Below are 19022 nucleotides of genomic sequence, written 5' to 3'. Positions count from 1 at the left end.
TTGGCAACTTAGGATGTTTCTGTAATACGTTTTTTTTTTATTTTTTTTTTTTATCTGGTAATAAGACAAGATTGTAGACTTAAGAACTGTTGTTTCTATAATGGCTTCTGTCCTAAATTCAGTCTTAACTGAAGTTGCCATGACAACAAAGCAGATCTCAGACTTAGGAATTTTCTATATTACGGCCACAGAACACATACAGTGGCTCCACCAGCTACCAGCTCACCACTGGAGTCCTGCTTCCTAACGCCTACTCTCTTCAACATTGCGCTCGACACAATTACGAGGACAGTCTTTTATGGCCGTCAAGGAGTCGTCTATGGCGAATGGTTTGAGCAAATGCATGACTGGCATAACTGATCTTATGTGCACATTATTTCATCTTCCTAACGGATGACGACGATGAAGCCTCTAAAATCCTTTATGAAACTGAGGACGAAGCTGGGAGGTTCAGATTGAAGATTAATGGAAAGAAGACTGTGGTTCTGACTTCCGACGGCTTCCCAGCTACTGTCCGATTGGATGGATCGAGTACATCAGTTCAAGTACCTCGGATCAATCATTAAAGAGAAGGTACTTACAGTAATGGCTGACATCGCCTACAGGATCGGCTTAGCAGCTGCCGCCTTTGGATCGCTTGGGTCGCTCAATTGTCATATCAGTCCTGCTTTATAGTGCGGAATCTTGGACGATTCCGGAAGCAGATCTGAGAAAATTAGAAGTATCCTGTATGTGCTGCCTTCGGCCGATCCTTGGTGTCTCGCCGACAGACTGAATTCCTAACGAAACAAAGGTTAAGACGCTCTGGGGTTTATCTCAAAGTTAGGACAGTATTTAGGAGGTTTAGTCCAGTCAGGATGTTTCTGTGATACTGTTTTCTTATCTGGAGTTAATGATGAGATTATGAACTTAAGAACTGTTGTTCTGTAAGAGCTTCTGTCCTAAATTCAGTCCTAACTAAAGGTGTCATGGTGACTAAGCAGATAAGATTTCAGACCTAAGAGGATTCTGTAATATGGCCTCAGGTCTCCAGGTTGGTTTTCATGCATAATGCAGCTTTTCAAAAATGCTGGCGTCACATCAGTGACTCACACATGGCTGTTGCTTCTTTCATTTACAGAGCATGAAGAACTCTGTAATTTGGGGGTTGATAACATGCTTGGAAGTAAATTTTGTTTTCATTGTTTTCTCACACCATGGCGCTCAGATTAGACAGTGTTCAGTTCTTTAAATGGGGATTTGAAAAAAAAATGAATTCCATTATTCAAATGTAGTTAGAAAATCCAGAAAAACTCCACTTTCTGCTTCACCAGGACTATGTGGACATTTCAAGATAGTCGTGTAGTCGTGGCTATGAAAACGGCACATGGCAGAAAACCTTCAGAATATATGTAAATACAGGGGTCTGCCAGCCTGCATTAAGTCAAACAGGTTTATTTTCTTTTTGTAATTGTGTCATAATACGGAGCCCCTAAGGGGCCGTGGTTAAAAAAAAAAAATAAAGGTTAATGACATTGAGTTCCCTCGCAAATGTTTTGCATTCCCTCGCAAAAAAATGCGTTCCCTCGCAAATGTTTTGAATTCCCTCCCAAAAAAATGCGTTCCCACGCAAATGTTTTGCATTCCCTCCCAAAAAAATGCGTTCCCTCGCAAATGTTTTGCATTCCCTCCCAAAAAAATGCGTTCCCTCGCAAATATTTTGCATTCCCTCCCAAAAAAATGCGTTCCCACGCAAATGTTTTGAATTCCCTCCCAAAAAAATGCGTTCCCACGCAAATGTTTTGAATTCCCTCCCAAAAAAATGCGTTCCCACGCAAATGTTTTGCATTCCCTCCCAAAAAAATGCATTCCCTCGCAAATATTTTGCATTCCCTCCCAAAAAAATGCGTTCCCACGCAAATGTTTTGCATTCCCTCCCAAAAAAATGCGTTCCCTCGCAAATGTTTTGCATTATGATGCAAACAGTTTGCATTCGTTGAAACTGAAACTGAGGTTGAGGGTCCTCATACAGTAAAAGCTACATTCACAGAGGCTGCAGAGAACAATTGCTGAATAAACTCAGCACAGACCGGCCAAACTGGGAAAAGCTTTTAACGTTAGCTATGCTAAAAAACAAGCTCTAATGTAGACACTCTAATGTGTCGTTGGGCACCTCTAGTACTACGTTTGCTTGCTGTCTGACAAGCATATTCTTTGCGAGGGAACGCAAAACATGCGAGGGAACGCAATGTCAACTTTTTTTTTGTTTTTGTTTTTGTTTTTTACCACGGCCCCTTAGGGACTCTGTATGATTATGCATTATGTAGGACGAGGATTCTATCTATAATGCCGTCTAATGCAGTTGCATTCTTGTAACACCAGAGCTTGCAAACGATCATCTCTGCCCAGAGGACAGAAATACTCTAAATGAATCTCCTCCTGATCTCAGGCTCTTCTCCTAGACGTGGTTAAGACCAGTGTGAAATTAGAGTTTCTCCTGTTTCTGAAATTCGGCTCCTGAGAAATAAAACTCAGATTTTCTCACTTTCATCAAAATGTTGTCACACATGAGGATTAACTCTTTAGTGTCTGACTCGTCTCAGCTGAGTAATATCTCCATAAGAACAGTGTAGGATCTCATCGTTCTCTTATACAGCTCTGTTCTAGATAACAGAACCCTCTCAGCAGTCTGTCAGTGCAGAAGGAGAACTCATGCTTTTCTCCTTCATCACCAGAACTTCTTACAGTGATGTTAATCTCCTCTTTTCTCCTGAGGAGGTTCAGGAGAAACAATTCATTAAAATAATTCATTAATATAATATTGAGATCTGCTTTATTTCTCTGAGACGGTCTTAAGAAAGACGTCTTTTCCTCTGGGTGTTTATACATGATGATAGTCATTATTTTTCAAATTTTGTTCACAATATTATGAGGATATTGATTGTGAACCCAGTGCACCCTACTAAATATCCATTGTACAGTAACAGGATAGAAGTCTAGCCTCACTTTCTCAGAAAATCAGCTTCAGGCTCTGTGTTTTTGCACTCTACACACTTTGGCAGTGTTGTTCATTAGGAGTCTGACATAAAAAGTTAATGAGGTGTTTCCTGACTCCTGCTGGGCTGACGTGCTCCTGTGAGTGTTTTTACATTCATTTAATTCAATATGTGAAAGAGGACGAAGGCCTACGTTTCTGGACGAGGCCTATATATCAGCATCACAATGACAGTGACCTGAAAATGACCTGCTTCCATCAGAAGCCTGTCTCTGATAGGTCAGAGGCTCAGCTCTGACTGGTTTAAGAGGTGTTTATGATCCAAAATCGTGAACTTAACTTGTCCCAGAGCAGGTTAGGCATGCAAGGCAGTGTAGCCCGGTAAAAAATGATCCACCATCATGAGAAAATCTGCAAGGTTAGATTGAACTGAGCTTAAAGTTGTCGTAAAGAGATCCTGCTTTGTGAGACGGACCCCAGATTTCAGAAAACATACCTAAAAACCAAACAAATAGTTGCAAAGCAAGTTCCCTTAACTTGATATTTGTTATTTATTTTTTTTATTATGGTCTTTCAAAACAATCTGAAGCACCAACAGACAAATTGGAGTTAACCAGAAAACCTCAATTTGCGGGGCAAAACAGTGGGTCACTTCTAGCCTTCATAACTTCAGAACGGTTTAAGATACAAACATGATCCACACATCAGGACATGCGGCAGACCCGTCCCTAACGAGCAAGCATGACATCATCGAGCTGTGATGTGAGCATCAGTGAGTAATTCGGCTTGGAAGATCACCTAAAATCCTGATATTATTGCTCTGCTCCTTGGCCTTCATATTCCAACAAAGGGTTAAACAGAGACGTGATACACACATCAGATCATCATCAGACTCTGCTTCACCATCCAGAGTGATTTCATCCACCTGTGACCGTCCATCAGCCAGAGAACCACCCAAATCACCCAAACCCACTTTCTACTGTTATATTGCATCTCTGCTTTTAGACTTTATATTATAAACAAAGGGCTTTCAGTTTACATTGATTTTGAGTGTTAAAAATATCTGATATTTAACATGGAACTCAATTTGTAATTAAAAATAAAACCTGTCTTGCTGTGTGTCACACTTTTAGCACTGAGCCTGAATCCAAGAGGACAGAAAATCAATAAAAAATGTCCGCCTTAGACTAATTGTTTATTTTTACTCATAATAACCAACAGAATGAATCACCATCAAAATAATGTACTTTCAGCTCACAGACACTCCAGACTAACAATTTCTGAAAAGATAACTACAATTACACTTGTTTTCAAGATCTCTATAATTTAAAAAATACTAAATTTAGCAGGTGCTCGGTACATTTTGGATCAGAAATGACCAAATCCATAAAGATATCAAATTTCTGTTAGCATTTACATGTCAAACAATGGCACATCTGAGCAGCCCAGGGTCTCCAAAATATAACAACATATGGCATGTGTGACTGTCTCATGTAAATACACCGACCAGGCATAACATTCTGACCACCTCCTTGTTTCTATGCTCATTGTCCATTTTATCAGCTCCACTTACTATATAGGTGCACTTTGTAGTTCTACAGTTACAGACTGTAGTCCATCTGTTTCTCTGATACTTTGTTAGCCCCCTTTTACCCTGTTCTTCAGTGGTCAGGACCCCCATGGACCCTCACAGAGCAGACACTATTTGGGTGGTGGATCATTCTCAGCGCTGCAGTGACACTGACGTGGTGGTGGTGTGTTAGTGTGTGTTGTGCTGGTCTGAGTGGATCAGACACAGCAGTGCTGCTGGAGTTTTTAAACACCTCAGTGTCACTGCTGGACTGAGAATAGTCCACCAACCAAAAATATCCAGCCAACAGCGTCCTGTGACCACTGATGAAGGACTAGAGGATGACCAACGCAAACTGCGCAGCAGCAGATGAGCTATCGTCTCTGACTTTACATCTACAAGGTGGACTGACAAGGTAGGAGTGTCTAATAGAGTGGACAGTGAGTGGACACAGTGTTTAAAACTCCAGCAGCACTGCTGTGTCTGATCCACTCAGACCAGCACAACACACAGCACTGCTAAAGCTAAAATCAGTACCATTGGGTGATAGTGTGACACCAGTGCTAATATACTGGGTGATCTATCGCCCAGCACTGTGTGTACGGAACATTTTTCCCTGTCCACTATCTGAGTGTTTTATATCCCTATAAAACATAATGGAAAAAATGCTGCCTCTTTTGGTTTGAAGATTTTTTCTCTCTCTCTCTCTCTTCACTCACTTCATTTGTCTTGCTCTGCAGGTACAGGTTATTCTAACCAGACCGGCCCGAAGTGCAGCCCTTCTGATGCCGACGCCTCCACCTCCTCCATCCTGCCTGTCCACCAGGTCCTGGACAAGGTGAAAGGCTACTGCTCGGTGCGCTCCGACAACTTCTACAAAAACATCATGATGTCGGACAGTTTTAGTAACAGCACCAAGTTTTAGAGCGAGGGAGAGCAGGTAAGAGAGAGGAGAGACCGAGTTAGACCTTCTATGTTGGGCAGGCTTTTCTTAGACCAGCAGAACACTAGCAACATGTGTATACTGTACTATACTGAGCTAACCAACCAGAAACGGCATAGAGCGACGCGTAACCAACCCTGTAGAGAGGGAAAGCTGTGGAGGGAGTGATTTTACATACTGTGATGTTCAAACTGACTGTCTGTGTCCTGTAAATATTCATAGTATATTTTACTGTATGTCTATATGTGCTTTTTTTTCTAATTTCTCATTTGTGTACCTTCTTTTTTGCACATCACTTTGTTTTTTGCTTTTGTTCTGTTCTCGTTTTTTTTGTATATACATAGCTGCATACGTTATGTTTATATTTCTGCTTCACAAGAAATGAAATAAATACATAAATAAATAAAAAAGCAGGACCGTTTTGACCCTGAAGGCTCCAAAACAAGACACTTACTGTAGCTATTTGTGGATCTGTTTGTGCTTCAAATGAACAAGCATTTTGGTTAATTACGTTCTGCCGGTCGCCTCTCGTCGCCACAACAAGCCAAGTAAACGTTTCCGCTGTACAGGAGTGAAACTGAGATATTGTTTATTGTGTCACTATTTATGTTGCTCTTGGTTTTAATTCACATGCTCTACTACTGATTAACACTTTACAGAGGATTGTTCGGACAAACAGACACTACCGTTCAAACGTTTGGAATCATCTGCCATGTTAAGTTTTTTATTTCTTATAAACTACTAACTTCTACAGTGAGAACTTATTATAGAAATCCTTGCCCAAAAGGTGGAGTACTGCGCCAAAGTCACCCTTCACTCTCCATCAGTTTCCAGTCAAAGTGGCCAATAAGTTAAAGTTTGTTTTTCAATATCAGACAAAAACAGAAAACATGCCTTTAACAGAAAATTACACAGAAGCCTTAACAAGTAACTATAATCTAAAATGTCCACCCTTTGGCTTTATTACTGCTTCTATTTTTTTCACTCCTAACAACCACCTGGAAGAGCTGGTCGACCCCAAAACTGCCCCCATCTGATAAACAGCACTTAAAGCTTTCATCTCTGAGAGAGAGGAGAAAATCAAGCTGCTTCAGATCTGAAAACATCCACAGGTGTTTCTGTCCATCCTTCCACTGTGAGAAGACGACTCAGCGCTGTGGGTCTGAAAGGATGTGTAGCTGTTCAAGAAGAACCTCACTGAGAAAAGGAGACGGACACATCAAACAAAGAAGCTGAACAATGGACTGACCACCCCAGAGTCCAGACCTCAACATCACTGAATGTGTGATTATTTGATCGTGAACGGCAGAAAATGAAGTCAAGTCAAGTCAAGAGGCTTTTACTGTCATTCCATCTAAGTACACAGTGGAGCGAAATTACGTTCCTCCAGGAACAACACGGTGCAACAAATGTACAAAAGTACAAAATTACCAAGTGCGAATGTGCAAACAAAAACTAAGCTGGAAACAATACAATAAATACAATAAATAAAACAGACATTAGACACAGTAAACAGACCGGACAGTGCAGCACGACACAGCACAGATTTCTGGACATGAGGTGGTGGAATAAGGAAAAAAAACAACTTCTAAGACTGAACTTGGAAGGAAAACAAGTTAAAAAAGGAGTTTACAAAACTGAAGTTTAAAAAAACAATGATTAAAGATACAGAAAAATGTGACTCGTATGTGACTCCTGACTAAAACCGCCGCATTTAACCCCTTCAACTCCTTGAGACCACCGGTGGTTCCAAAACGCACTTCGTCATATTCTTCATAACTTTCATATTTCATAAGCTACATTCTAAAGGTGGGGGTCGTATGAGAGCTGTAACTGTCTTCTTTCCAGTCAAATAGACGGGTGATGTAATTTTAAACCCTTATAATAAAAGAAGCTGAACTCAGTTTTTTTTTTCTACCGAAAGTCGACCCATTTTTCCACAAAACTGGGCTATAAACTGTAAACAGATGGCGTCTCTTCAGTGATCTGCTCTGTAAAAAATATTTTTATAAAATAATACAAAGAGCGTCTAAGATTTTTGTCTTTCAGCAGTAAATTGTAAGCATATAGCAATATGTGTGATCATAAAACATGTTCTGTTAATTTGAGGGGAACTTTTACTAAATAAATAAATAAAATAAAAATTTACATTTGTTTCATGCAGTTACTGAATAATTTGCCTTATGATTTGGTCATGGAAATTCAGATGGACAAACCAAAATATACCCTGGAGAAAGCTTCCAGTTTTTCAAAGAAATCTGAGCCTCCAAAGTTCAGTCTTAGAAGTTGTTTATTCTGTTTTTTGCTTCTCACAACCCAAGTAATCCTAAACTCATGTTCACGTCTGGACTCTGGGGTGGTCAGTTCATCGTTCTGAGAACACCAGCAGCTTCTCTGTTTGATTTTCAAAATTTCTTCTTTTTTGTGTTTTCTTTTTTTCAGTAACAACTTTTCAGACATTTAACATTTCAGATCCTTTCACAGTGGAAGGATGGACAGAAACAGCTGTGGATGTTTTCAGATCTGAAGCAGCTTGATTTTCTCCTCTCTCTCAGAGATGAAAGCTTTAAATGGTGCAGTTTTGGTGTCTACCAGTTCTAGGAGTCACATTTTTCTTTTAATCTTTGTTTTTTTTTTAAACTTCAGTTTTGGAAACTCCTTTAACTTTTCTTTCTAAGTTCAGTCTTAGAAGTAGTTTTTTCATTTTCTGCCTCTCACGGTCAAGTAATCCTAAACACTTCCAGTGGTGTTGAGGTCTGGACTCTGGGGTGGTCAGTCCATTGTTCAGCTTCTTTGTTTGATGTGTCCGTCTCCTTTTCTCAGTGAGGTTCTTCTTGAACAGCTACACATCCTTTCAGACCCACAGCGCTGAGTCGTCTTCTCACAGTGGAAGGATGGACAGAAACACCTGTGGATGTTTTCAGATCTGAAGCAGCTTGATTTTCTCCTCTCTCTCAGAGATGAAAGCTTTAAGTGCTGTTTATCTGATGGGGGCAGTTTTGTTGTCTGCCAGCTCTTCCAGGTGGTTGTTAGGAGTTTTTTCTCTGTATCTTTTACAGTCATTTTCCTTTGACTTCCCTTTTTCTTGTGCGAGTGGATGATCTAGTCTCAGAAATATCTCCTGAAAAATGACTAACTTGGCCGTTTTGACTGAAACGTGAATAAATGAAGGGGTGTCTCTGACTTTTGCACAGTATTTTTTATGCTGTATTTAATATTTCGAGAATTCTGTGAAAAGTTATTGAGTGCAAAACAGTATACTATAATAACTTATTTACATGCTTTGTCATCTGCCTTGAGATTTGATCACATTTAAAACATTATAAACACTGTACATTAATTTTACTGTAACTTAATTCTCAGTGCTTCTGAAATTCTACAGCTCTGTTCATCTTTCACACAACATTTCTATTTACCGTGTTCGGCTGATTATTTGAAACCTGGGAAGTTGTACAGGACTGGCAAATTGGAACGAATTTACACTTTTATGTTTTATATTGCTGAAAACATTGAATCCACATCAGATAGCGATTCCAAACTTTTGAATGGTTTTGTACACTCTTAAAAATAAAGGTGCCAATGAGGGGTTTGAAGTGGGATGAGTGGTTTCAGTCGAGTCTTTTATAGAAACGTCCATGAAAAGGTTCTTCTGGGACACAATAGTGGTTCTTTTTTGGCATCACTTCAAAATCCCTTCTCGACACCTTTCAGTGTGTCCCAGTTCAGGGGCTGCGTCCTTCGGAGGCTGTATTTGAAGGCCGATTGCGTCACAGCGGTGCGACTAGGCTGTCCCATTTCGAAGCCTCCTTCATATGCAGCCGAGAAATGTGTCCTTCTTTTCCATGGCAGCGGAGGATCCAACGGGTGGATCCTTCGCCAGCCAACAGAGTTTCATTGTGTGCCAGCAAGGATTTGAGAACATGGCGGCTTTAGCAGAGGAGCAAACGGCGGCTGAGGAGACATTTTTAAATATAAGTTAAGTATATAGAAATATATTGGGTGTATATATTAAAAGTATTGGGTGTAAACTTAGGCGAATGGTGAAAGTAGTCGGCGGTGAAGCATCTGCAGCTCTAATAAATGAAAAAAGTAAACAATTGAAATCAAAGTTTTTGGCTCAGTCTTTAAAGAACTTTAAAAGAACTTGACAGGAGCGGCGTTTCATGGCACAACAGTAAGGACAGGAACGCAAACAGGAAATCCGTTGTAGAGCAAACCGTCTCATTTCGGTTCAGCTTTTGCGGTTCAGCCTTCGTAGACCGCGTCCTTCGAAGGATGCAGCCCCTGAATTGGGACACACTGTTTATTTGAGTGTAGTACTCTGTCTACGGAGGGTCGGGCGGCACCAGCTCAGTCAGGTTAAATATGGTATGCAACTTTTAGTTTTTCATGAATCTGTTCTGTGATGTAAAACAATCAGCTACATACCGAATCTAACCAGAATGTTGTAGGGTTTGTTTTGTTTTTTTAAGAAATGGTATTTATTCTCTGAGGTCTGGAGATGTCAACAGATGACATGCTTTACCAAAGGCATCGATAAATGCTTTCATTTGCAAAGTTTGACCTGGTATGATGTGTCAGTTTATTATTCCGTGGCTTGTGTTGAGGCTTGCGTGAACATGTGACTTAGTCTTACTGTATATTAAAAAGAGCTCAAACCAGATTCGTGTGTCTTGTACCTTTTAAAACACCAGAACATTCATATTCACGTCACACTGACTTTCAGGAGGATCTGATATTTGATGCTGAGTTTAGGGCCCAACTGGTACAATTATTTCGCTGATAATATTGGTTGATATCAACATCCACCAGACCTACCTGTACTATAATTGGTGAATTTATAATGTGATAAGCAGAAACGTCTGACAAAAACTGCACAAAACATCATTATGGTGTATCCCATACATGTTATAACACACAAAAACCCTTTCCATGAAGAGACCTGATAAAAATATGAGCTATTTAACAGAAACTAGATCTGAATTCTAAGAAGTTCCACACTAATAATAATGTTGTTATTTAAGACTTTGAGGTTCATTCGTTTATTTAAGAAATGTGACAGTCAATCCAAACATATCAGTCTGTTTAATGTTTAATCATACGACATCACACTGACCAGGCATAACATGATGACCACCTCCTTGTTTCTACGCTCATTGTCCATTTTATCAGCTCCACTTACTATATAGGTGCACTTTGTAGTTCTACAGTTACAGACTGTAGTCCATCTGTTTCTCTGATACTTTGTTAGCCCCCTTTTACCCTGTTCTTCAGTGGTCAGGACCCCCATGGACCCTCACAGAGCAGGTGCTATTTGGGTGGTGGATCATTCTCAGCACTGCAGTAACACTGACGTGGTGGTGGTGTGTTAGTGTGTGTTGTGCTGGTCTGAGTGGATCAGACACAGTGCTGCTGGAGTTTTTAAACACCTCAGTGTCGCTGCTGGACTGAGAATAGTCCACCAACCAAAAATATCCAGCCAACAGCGTCCTGTGGGCAGCGTCCTGTGACCACTGATGAAGGACTAGAGGATGACCAACACAAACTGTGCAGCAGCAGATGAGCTATCGTCTCTGACTTTACATCTACAAGGTGGACTGACAAGGTAGGAGCGTCTAATAGAGTGGACAGTGAGTGGACACAGTGTTTAAAAACTCCAGCAGCACTGCTGTGTCTGATCCACTCAGACCAGCGCAACACACACTAACACACCACCACCACATCATTGTTACTGCAGTGCTGAGAATGACCCTTTGTCTGCTATTATTTCAAGTGCAGTGATTTTTGGGCATGTTCAGCACAGAGTCAACACTTGTGTTCCCTCGATCTCTTGCCTCTCTAAGGTCTCACCTAATAAACCAGCCCTTATGGTATCAGGGATTCCCTGAGTGAAAACAGCAAGACCAAATGGACGAGAGCATGTTAAACCGGTATTAACGGGCAGTTGGTAGAAAGCACGGTTGTAAAATCAGATCAGGAACGGTAAAAATGTTTTAGCATTACTGCCAAAAACATTTCTTGACAAAAGCAAAACATGGTTAGAATATCACCACGAGCGGCAATGAGCGGGTCCAAGCACCTACCCAACCAGCGTCTCAATTTCTTACAGTTTTGAAAAGATCAGACCAATGACTGAAGAGTTACAGCAATTTAAACTAATTAATCAGGGTAATTTTTGTTGCCTGGCGAGATGCACACAAACTACACCAGCTCACCAAGTTTGGTGTCTATAGGACTTACGGTCTCTTCTCCACAACACGTTTTTCAGGAGAATGAGAAAAAGAAAAAGAAGAAAAAATCCAAGCAATAGCAATAACTGCATGCTTGGGCCCTAATTACCATCCAACCGGAACAGTTTAGATGTAACACCAGGATTAAATCTTGTATACGTTCAACTTTTCTTTGCACTGATCCAAATAACAGGGAGTGTTTCCACAGTATTGCGTAAATTCTCCCATCAATGCTCAACATAGTTCTGACTAATGTTCTGAGAATGTTGAGGAAACGTTGTCAGTGACACTGCACTAGTAATGAAACCTTCCCTGTGCTTGTTAATCATGTGTTGAACTAGGGAGTGTATGAGAAACGTAAAGGCTTGTGTGTAAATTGTGTGTTCGGCCATCAAACTTCAGTGATTTCCCTCTTTACCTCAAATATTGTTTATTTAGTGTCTGGAGTTTTGCTTCTTTCCGTCTGCAAAGGCTTAATGGAATCTTAGGACCATTAGCACTTTGTAAAGTTCCTGCCTAAATCATCACATATTAGCCTTAAACTGTATCGAGCTGTTAAATAAACTCAAATGGACTTGCTTATGTGGTTTCTGACAAGAGGATTGACAAAATATTGGCTTGTTTCTGACTGGGCAGGGTACTTTTGTGCTTTGGGCATCATGGAGTGGGCAGAAAGTGTTGTGGGGGTTAAGCGAGTTTCTGTTTGGACAGTATTTCTCAGTATTACTTAGTTTTGCTGCAATATTAATACTAAATACTGTTAAAACTAAAATATTGTGTTTCCTATTTACATGCTCACAGTACGCCCTACATGCACAGTGGTGTTACTCTTTATGCTCACCATCGTAGGTCCTACATGCAGTTTTTGTGGCAGCCATAAATGCCATTACATAGAAACGTCTTAATTCATTTCATGAGAGCCATGTGGGTCGACAGCATTAGACTTTGTTTTAGACATACAGCTATTTTTAAAATGTCTGTACAGACAGAAACTGACAAAGAGATGTTTGAGCATTAAATTTTTACCATGTTCAGAAATTCACACCAACACTACTAATATGAGCTTAATATAAAACCATAAACAAAGTAAAACACATACAAATATAATTATTTTACATTCCTGGAAGTTCATGGTTACCATAGTTATCAGTCATATCTGGTATTGTTATTTGAAATTATACTCTATAACCTATCATGATACAGTGATAATAGATATCTGCTCAAATAAAGCTGAATTCATTTACGCTGCATAGAAATGAAAGGTTTTACTCTTTGAGTTTCCTCCAGAAACATTTCTGTTGAGCTAAAACTGGCTTTGCAGTGTTTCTGAAGTTCGTGTTTTCTGGATTTGCAGTGCGTTTGTGAAATGTAGCGCCAGTGTCGTCATTTTGATGAAAGGATTTTCTCAGTTTGCACAATGTCTACAAATTTGCAGCACATTTCATTATATTACAGAGCATTTGTAAAATGTAGCACATGCTATAATTTTGATAAACATATTTTCTGCATTTGCAGCTTGCTCTTATTTTGCAGTGAGCTGTATCTCGTCAGCCACCGTACTGATGACAGTGTGTTAGCAGCAGATCAAAAAGATGCGGTGGTTGGCTTCAGGTGACTCGAAGTGTCACCTCGGAGTGATTGGGGAAAATCTTGCTAGTGGGAAAATGGGAAAAATGCAAAAAAAAATTGTCGTTTTTTTTTGCCATGTTTAGCTTACTGAGCAAGTTGGTTTCTTTACTTTTTATTTTCCTTGTTTTCATCCATTCATCCTGATTAGTGAAGCTTTTTAATCTACTCTGTGGCACAAGTGGACTGTGTTCAGGTTGTTCATCACAGAAGTGATTCTTCTTCACAGACGCCCCTTATTGGTTTCCTCCTGTTACGATTACCTGTCTAGTCCCACTGATCTAAAACACATGCAGACCAGCAGTGACTGACTAGCTAGCGTGCTCCCCTTCTGCAATATGTAGCTTTCTTATATGCAATAATGTCATTTTTTAATATTTACGTATGTGTCTAGGGTTAGAATATATCGTCGCTGTCGGACGAGAACGTCATATCTTCATTTTTGTTATTTTTCAGTTTTTTACATAATTTGAAAATGCCTGTTACTCTTTACATTGTGTGTAAATTTCATGATGAAAGGACCAAAAGAAATGACCCAAAATGACTTGGGGAAAAAAGTCTGGTTCCATTGACTTCCATTAAAAGTAAAGTAGGTATTTTCCTTCTCCTGTAAAGTTACCATCTCAAGATTTTCTTCTGTCAACAGCAATACGGAAACACATTACCAACTTCTCACATTTTGAGAAGTATATAGAAATATATTTCCTTTGCTTATGGGATGTTTATGGCATGGTTACGTATCAGGGTTCTAGTGTTACCACTGTTCCATTATTTTACTATAAACTGTTGTTCAAGGGGGTCAAAACGACATTCCTGTCCCATTAAGTTATTTTAAAAAATGACCATCAACTCCCAGCCGCCACCACCGACGCCTCACCAGAGCTCTTCACAACAACACAATTATTGTGATTAGGCTCTGCATACGGTTTAGAGGAATAGGGCTGCGTTTGAACCACATCTTTGCCCTGCGCTTCTCAGAATCCATTATGGTGGGTTGTCAGAAGGTAAGATGCGGACAGGAGTGGGGAGTGTTTGTTCTTTTTTCTCTCTTAGTAAATGAGACCTCCACAAATTCCTTCCAGAGGTCTCTTGTGAACTGCTTCCTGTGAGGTAAACCAGCATTCCTGGTGATCCTGAAAAAGAAGCAAAATAAACAGCCTGCCCTGCATCGGGACTGGGGTTTCACACCAAGTGCACTTCATACCTGTGATGCGATATTCAACATGAGATCATTGATAAGCAGCTGAGCGTTGGTCAGCATTTCTGACAGTGGATAAAAGGCCAGATCTCTTTATGCAAAATGACAACAGAGGCAAAAGAATGACCGACCGTAGCTCTTTGGAAAATGACTAGTCTCTGGTGTTGTTAAACCTGTACCTTAATCAGGCTGTCGTTTGATCTCAGGACACTCAGTGACAGCTGCTCAGCTTTATTCTCCACAGTGTACCTTTCTAATACTGCATTCTTCTGTCTTTATATGTACATGATGTGTTTTACAGTATGATATTTGCAGTGGCGAGCCATGACAATTGGTGCTAGGCCTTCAGTTCAGACCATAGATGTTCAAAACTTGGTCAAAAACAAGGAAAAAACATCCACAATAATGCCAGTTTCTGCTAGCACCCTGAATAGCTAAGCTAACGTCAATTCAAAGGAAAATTTTCTGCCTGTTCTAGATTAAACACAGACATTTGCAAGTTATAAAGGACATTCCATGATTTATTTAAAGCCTGTAACAGACGTATTAAACATATTGTACCTTGTAGTTGTTTTACAGTGACTTCAGTAAAGAGCTCTGGTGTTCCAGTTCTAACATCAGACTTAAATGTGTTGGTCATCACCGCTCGTATTCACAGTCAGTGAACTGTAGAAGGCCTAGAGTGATGTTTTTGTCGTATGAGACTCATTAAAAATGAAGAATGTAACCTTTTTGTTTGCTACCAGAACAATGAAATAAAAGCAGTTCTTTAATACTTGCAGAGTTTGAATACAAAAAGCATGATGAACATATTGTGGCTGCACCACTGTGAATGTGCTGGTTGTGGTAAATCATGTCCTTTTCAGCTAATTAGTGTGCTGGAAGTGTTTACCATCACTGTGTTACTTTTGCCTTTTGATGACCTGTCCTCATTTCCCCCCGTGAGTTTAGTTTCTCTGCTGCCTGCTGTTTCAATAAAGAGCCTTTTCCTGAAAAGAAAATGTTCGATTCCTGGTCTTGTTCTGCGCCAAAAATGACCTAAAATTGACACTTTTTTTACAACCCCAATTGCAAAAAGTTGAGACGCTGTGTAGAGTGAAAGTAATTGTAAATAAAAGCAGAATGCAATGATTTGTAAATCTTATAGACCCATATTTCATTCACAATAGAACATAGAACACACATCAGATGTTGAAAGTGAGACATTTTAGCATTTCTTGAAAAATATTAACTCATTTAGAACGTGGTAGCACATGGTTTCCAAAAAGAATTTCAAATTTTGATTCATCTGACCACAGAACAGTTTTCTATTTTGCCTTTGGCCCAGAGAAGACGGCAGCGTTTCTGGATCATGTTGACATTTGGCTTCTTCTTTACATGATACAGCTTTAACTTGTATTTGTGGATTGCACGGTTGTTCACAGACAATGATTTCTGGAAGTGTTCCTGAGCCCATGCAGTGATTTCCAGTACAGAATCATGCCTGTTTTTAATGCAGTGCCGTCTGAGGGCCTGAAGATCACGAGCATCCAGCATTGACCGTCGGCCTTGTCCCTTGCGAACAGGGATTTCTCCAGATTCTCTGAATCTTTTGATGATATTATGTACTGTAGATGGCGGGAAATCCAAAGTCTTCACAATTTTACATTGAGGAACATTTTTCTGAAATTGCTCCACAATTTTTAGACAGTTTTTCTCAGATTGGTGAACCTCTGCCCATCTTTGCTTCTGAGAGATTCCGCCTCTCTAAAATGCTCTTTTTATACTCAGTCATGTGAGTTAGTGGCAAATTGCTCCTCCAGCTGTTTTTTATTAGCACCACATTAGTACCACATCTGATATGTGTTCTGTGTTCTACTGTGAATGTGAGATTTGCAAATCATTGCATTCTGTTTTTATTTACACATATTTACATTTTTGACAGCGTCCCAACTTTTTTTGGAATTGCGGTTGCCTTTGCCAGAAATCATTAGGACATCTTTGAAGGCCTAGAAGGCCCTGAGTGTTCCCCTCTGGATGTTTGCAGGTTGTGATATATGATAACATCGCTGAGACAGAGACTTTAATGTGTGCTATATTTACCTTTATGCATTTGGCAGATGCTCATATCCAGAGTGACTTATGCTTTAATCATGTTACAGATGACGGTCAGTGCAGTGTTAGGATTCTTGTCCAAGGCAAGGTGGTATAGTACAGTGTGCTTTCCCAAGTGTGGAAGGCAGTAGTGTTACTCAGCATGCTATACCAAGCATTAACTGTGTGTCCAAAAGTTTGTAGACACCTGCTCATCCAGTACCACAAAGGCCAATTCAGCTCATCCCAAAGGTATTTAATGGAGCTACATCACTCCAGAGAATGCAGTTCCACTGTTTCACAGTGCAGTGCTGAGGGGCTTTATACCCCTCCAGTGGACATTATGCACTACAGATGGTGACCTTAGGCCTGTTGTTGCTCCAGAACACCCCATTTTATTGGCACTGTTTTTGTCTGGAGACTGTACACTCTCAGAAATAAAGGTACTACACTGTCTCTGGGTCAGTTCCCCTCCTGTCACTAGGCTGGTTCCCTCAAGGGTCCATCTCAGTACCTTTAGTCAGGGAACATAACTGAACCATAATCCACTGAAATGATATGTTCTAAGCTGTACTGACTCCACACACCCCGTCTCGTCTCCAGGACTTTATTTTACTGTTCTGTTTAAAACATTCAGTTATGAAAAGGTACAAATACAAACTTTTCACCTGGAGAAACTTATTTAAGGTTCACAATCAGACCTTAAAACCACTGTTGGAGCTTTGAGGGAACATTTACACTGTTTGTACCTTGAAAAATGAAAAACGTACCTGAACAGAACCTTCATTTCTGACAGTGTACAAGCATGGACGTGTTACTGGAATATGTCATGGTCTAGTCATCGGGCAGCTGGCGTTTTCAACTGATGTAAAAAGAAAGTAAGACATGAGTTCAGCTAAGTGAGACATCAGGTAAAGTAGGACAAATAAGATGAATGGTGTGTTGCTCTTTGAGTGACGGGAGCCAGTCAGATGTAACTATCATGAGTAATTGCCAGCAGGATGTTTGTCATTCACTGTATTTCATTGGCCTGGTGTTATCGTTGAGGCTATTGTCGTAACTTGAAATCAAACAAAACGTATGATGGTGGGCCAATGAGTGGATCCTTCTAAACCAGTGTGGTATATTATGATTGTTTATGATCACACTTTTAATGGAATGGACAAGGTATCAGTATATTTAAGGCAGTATATTAAGTAACAGGACGCATTATGCATGGATGAAGATACCAACATTAGGCTACCGGTGTGAGATTTAGCTCTTGTATAGTCATCTCCGTAACATTTTTCATAAAAAAAAACTGTGTCTGGGGTCAATTTCATAAATCCTGTGGACGGAGAAGGGTTTACGAGAAACAGCCATGACCTTGAAGCTGCCCTGGATGTACAACACAGTCATGATCTCAAAAGATATCAAATAAGAAAAGCGGATAATGGCGCACGAAGGGTAGAACAAAAGTTCAGATTTATTTTTTTTACTATAAAATACTTTTACAGACAAAATAAATATTCCAGCATTAACATCTATACCTTCTGCAAAACCTTCTCTTAAACATGCTGCAATCCTTCATATTTGCACATCTACCTTTTGAACAAAGCCACAGGGACTTAGCAATATAATATAACTTTTATCATAAAATCTTCTTATGGTTGGTCAAAACACCTTTAGGAACAACAAAGCGGTGTAGAAAATACTTACAGACAGGCAGTAAAGGACAAAGTCACTGGTTAGTATGTGCCAATTTGCAGTGATGTTGGAAAAACAAAAAAAGTCCAGTTAAGCAACTAAATATACATACAGTTAGTGGACTGCTTAACACACTGTGGGTGTAAATAAGCAGGCATAACATTATGACCATTGTCCATTTTATCAGCTCCACTTACTATATAGGTGCACTTTGTAGTTCTACAGTTACAGACTGTAGTCCATCTGTTTCTCTGATACTTTGTTAGCCCCCTTTTACCCTGTTCTTCAGTGGTCAGGACCCCCATGGACCCTCACAGAGCATTTACTATTTGGGTGGTGGGTCATTCTCAGCACTGCAGTAACACTGACGTGGTGGTGGTGTGTTAGTGTGAGTTGCGCTGGTCTGAGTGGATCAGACACAGCAGTGCTGCTGGAGTTTTTAAACACTGTGTCCACTCACTGTCCACTCTATTAGACACTCCTACCTTGTCAGTCCACCTTGTAGGTGTAAAGTCAGAGTCGATAGCTCATCTGCTGCTGCACAGTTTGTGTTGGTCATCCTCTAGTCCTTCATCAGTGGTCACAGGACGCTGCCCACAGGATGCTGCTGGCTGGATATTTTTGGTTGGTGGACTATTCTCAGTCCAGCAGTGACACTGAAGTGTTTAAAAACTCCAGCAGCACTGCTGTGTCTGATCCACTCAGACCAGCGCAACTCACAC

The 19022-nt window shown here is 40.1% G+C and overlaps 1 protein-coding gene across 7 annotated transcripts in view; it reads left to right on the top strand.

The window, feature by feature from the left end:
* Positions 1 to 6283, top strand: part of adgrg6 (adhesion G protein-coupled receptor G6) — a 118221-nt gene extending 111938 nt beyond the window's left edge. For all 7 annotated transcript variants that reach the window (XM_036581220.1, XM_036581221.1, XM_036581222.1 and 4 more), the window contains one exon: positions 5285 to 6283. In XM_036581220.1, coding sequence (XP_036437113.1) covers positions 5285 to 5469 — 185 coding nt within the window. In that variant the 3' untranslated portion in view covers positions 5470 to 6283. The remainder of the gene's footprint in view (positions 1 to 5284) is intronic.
* Positions 6284 to 19022: the final 12739 nt, after the last annotated feature.

Source organism: Colossoma macropomum, unplaced genomic scaffold (genome assembly GCF_904425465.1).
Source record: "Colossoma macropomum unplaced genomic scaffold, Colossoma_macropomum, whole genome shotgun sequence".
Classification (NCBI taxonomy): domain Eukaryota; kingdom Metazoa; phylum Chordata; class Actinopteri; order Characiformes; family Serrasalmidae; genus Colossoma; species Colossoma macropomum.
Note: the sequence above shows the minus strand (reverse complement) of the source record. Positions and strands in the feature narration are given on the sequence as shown.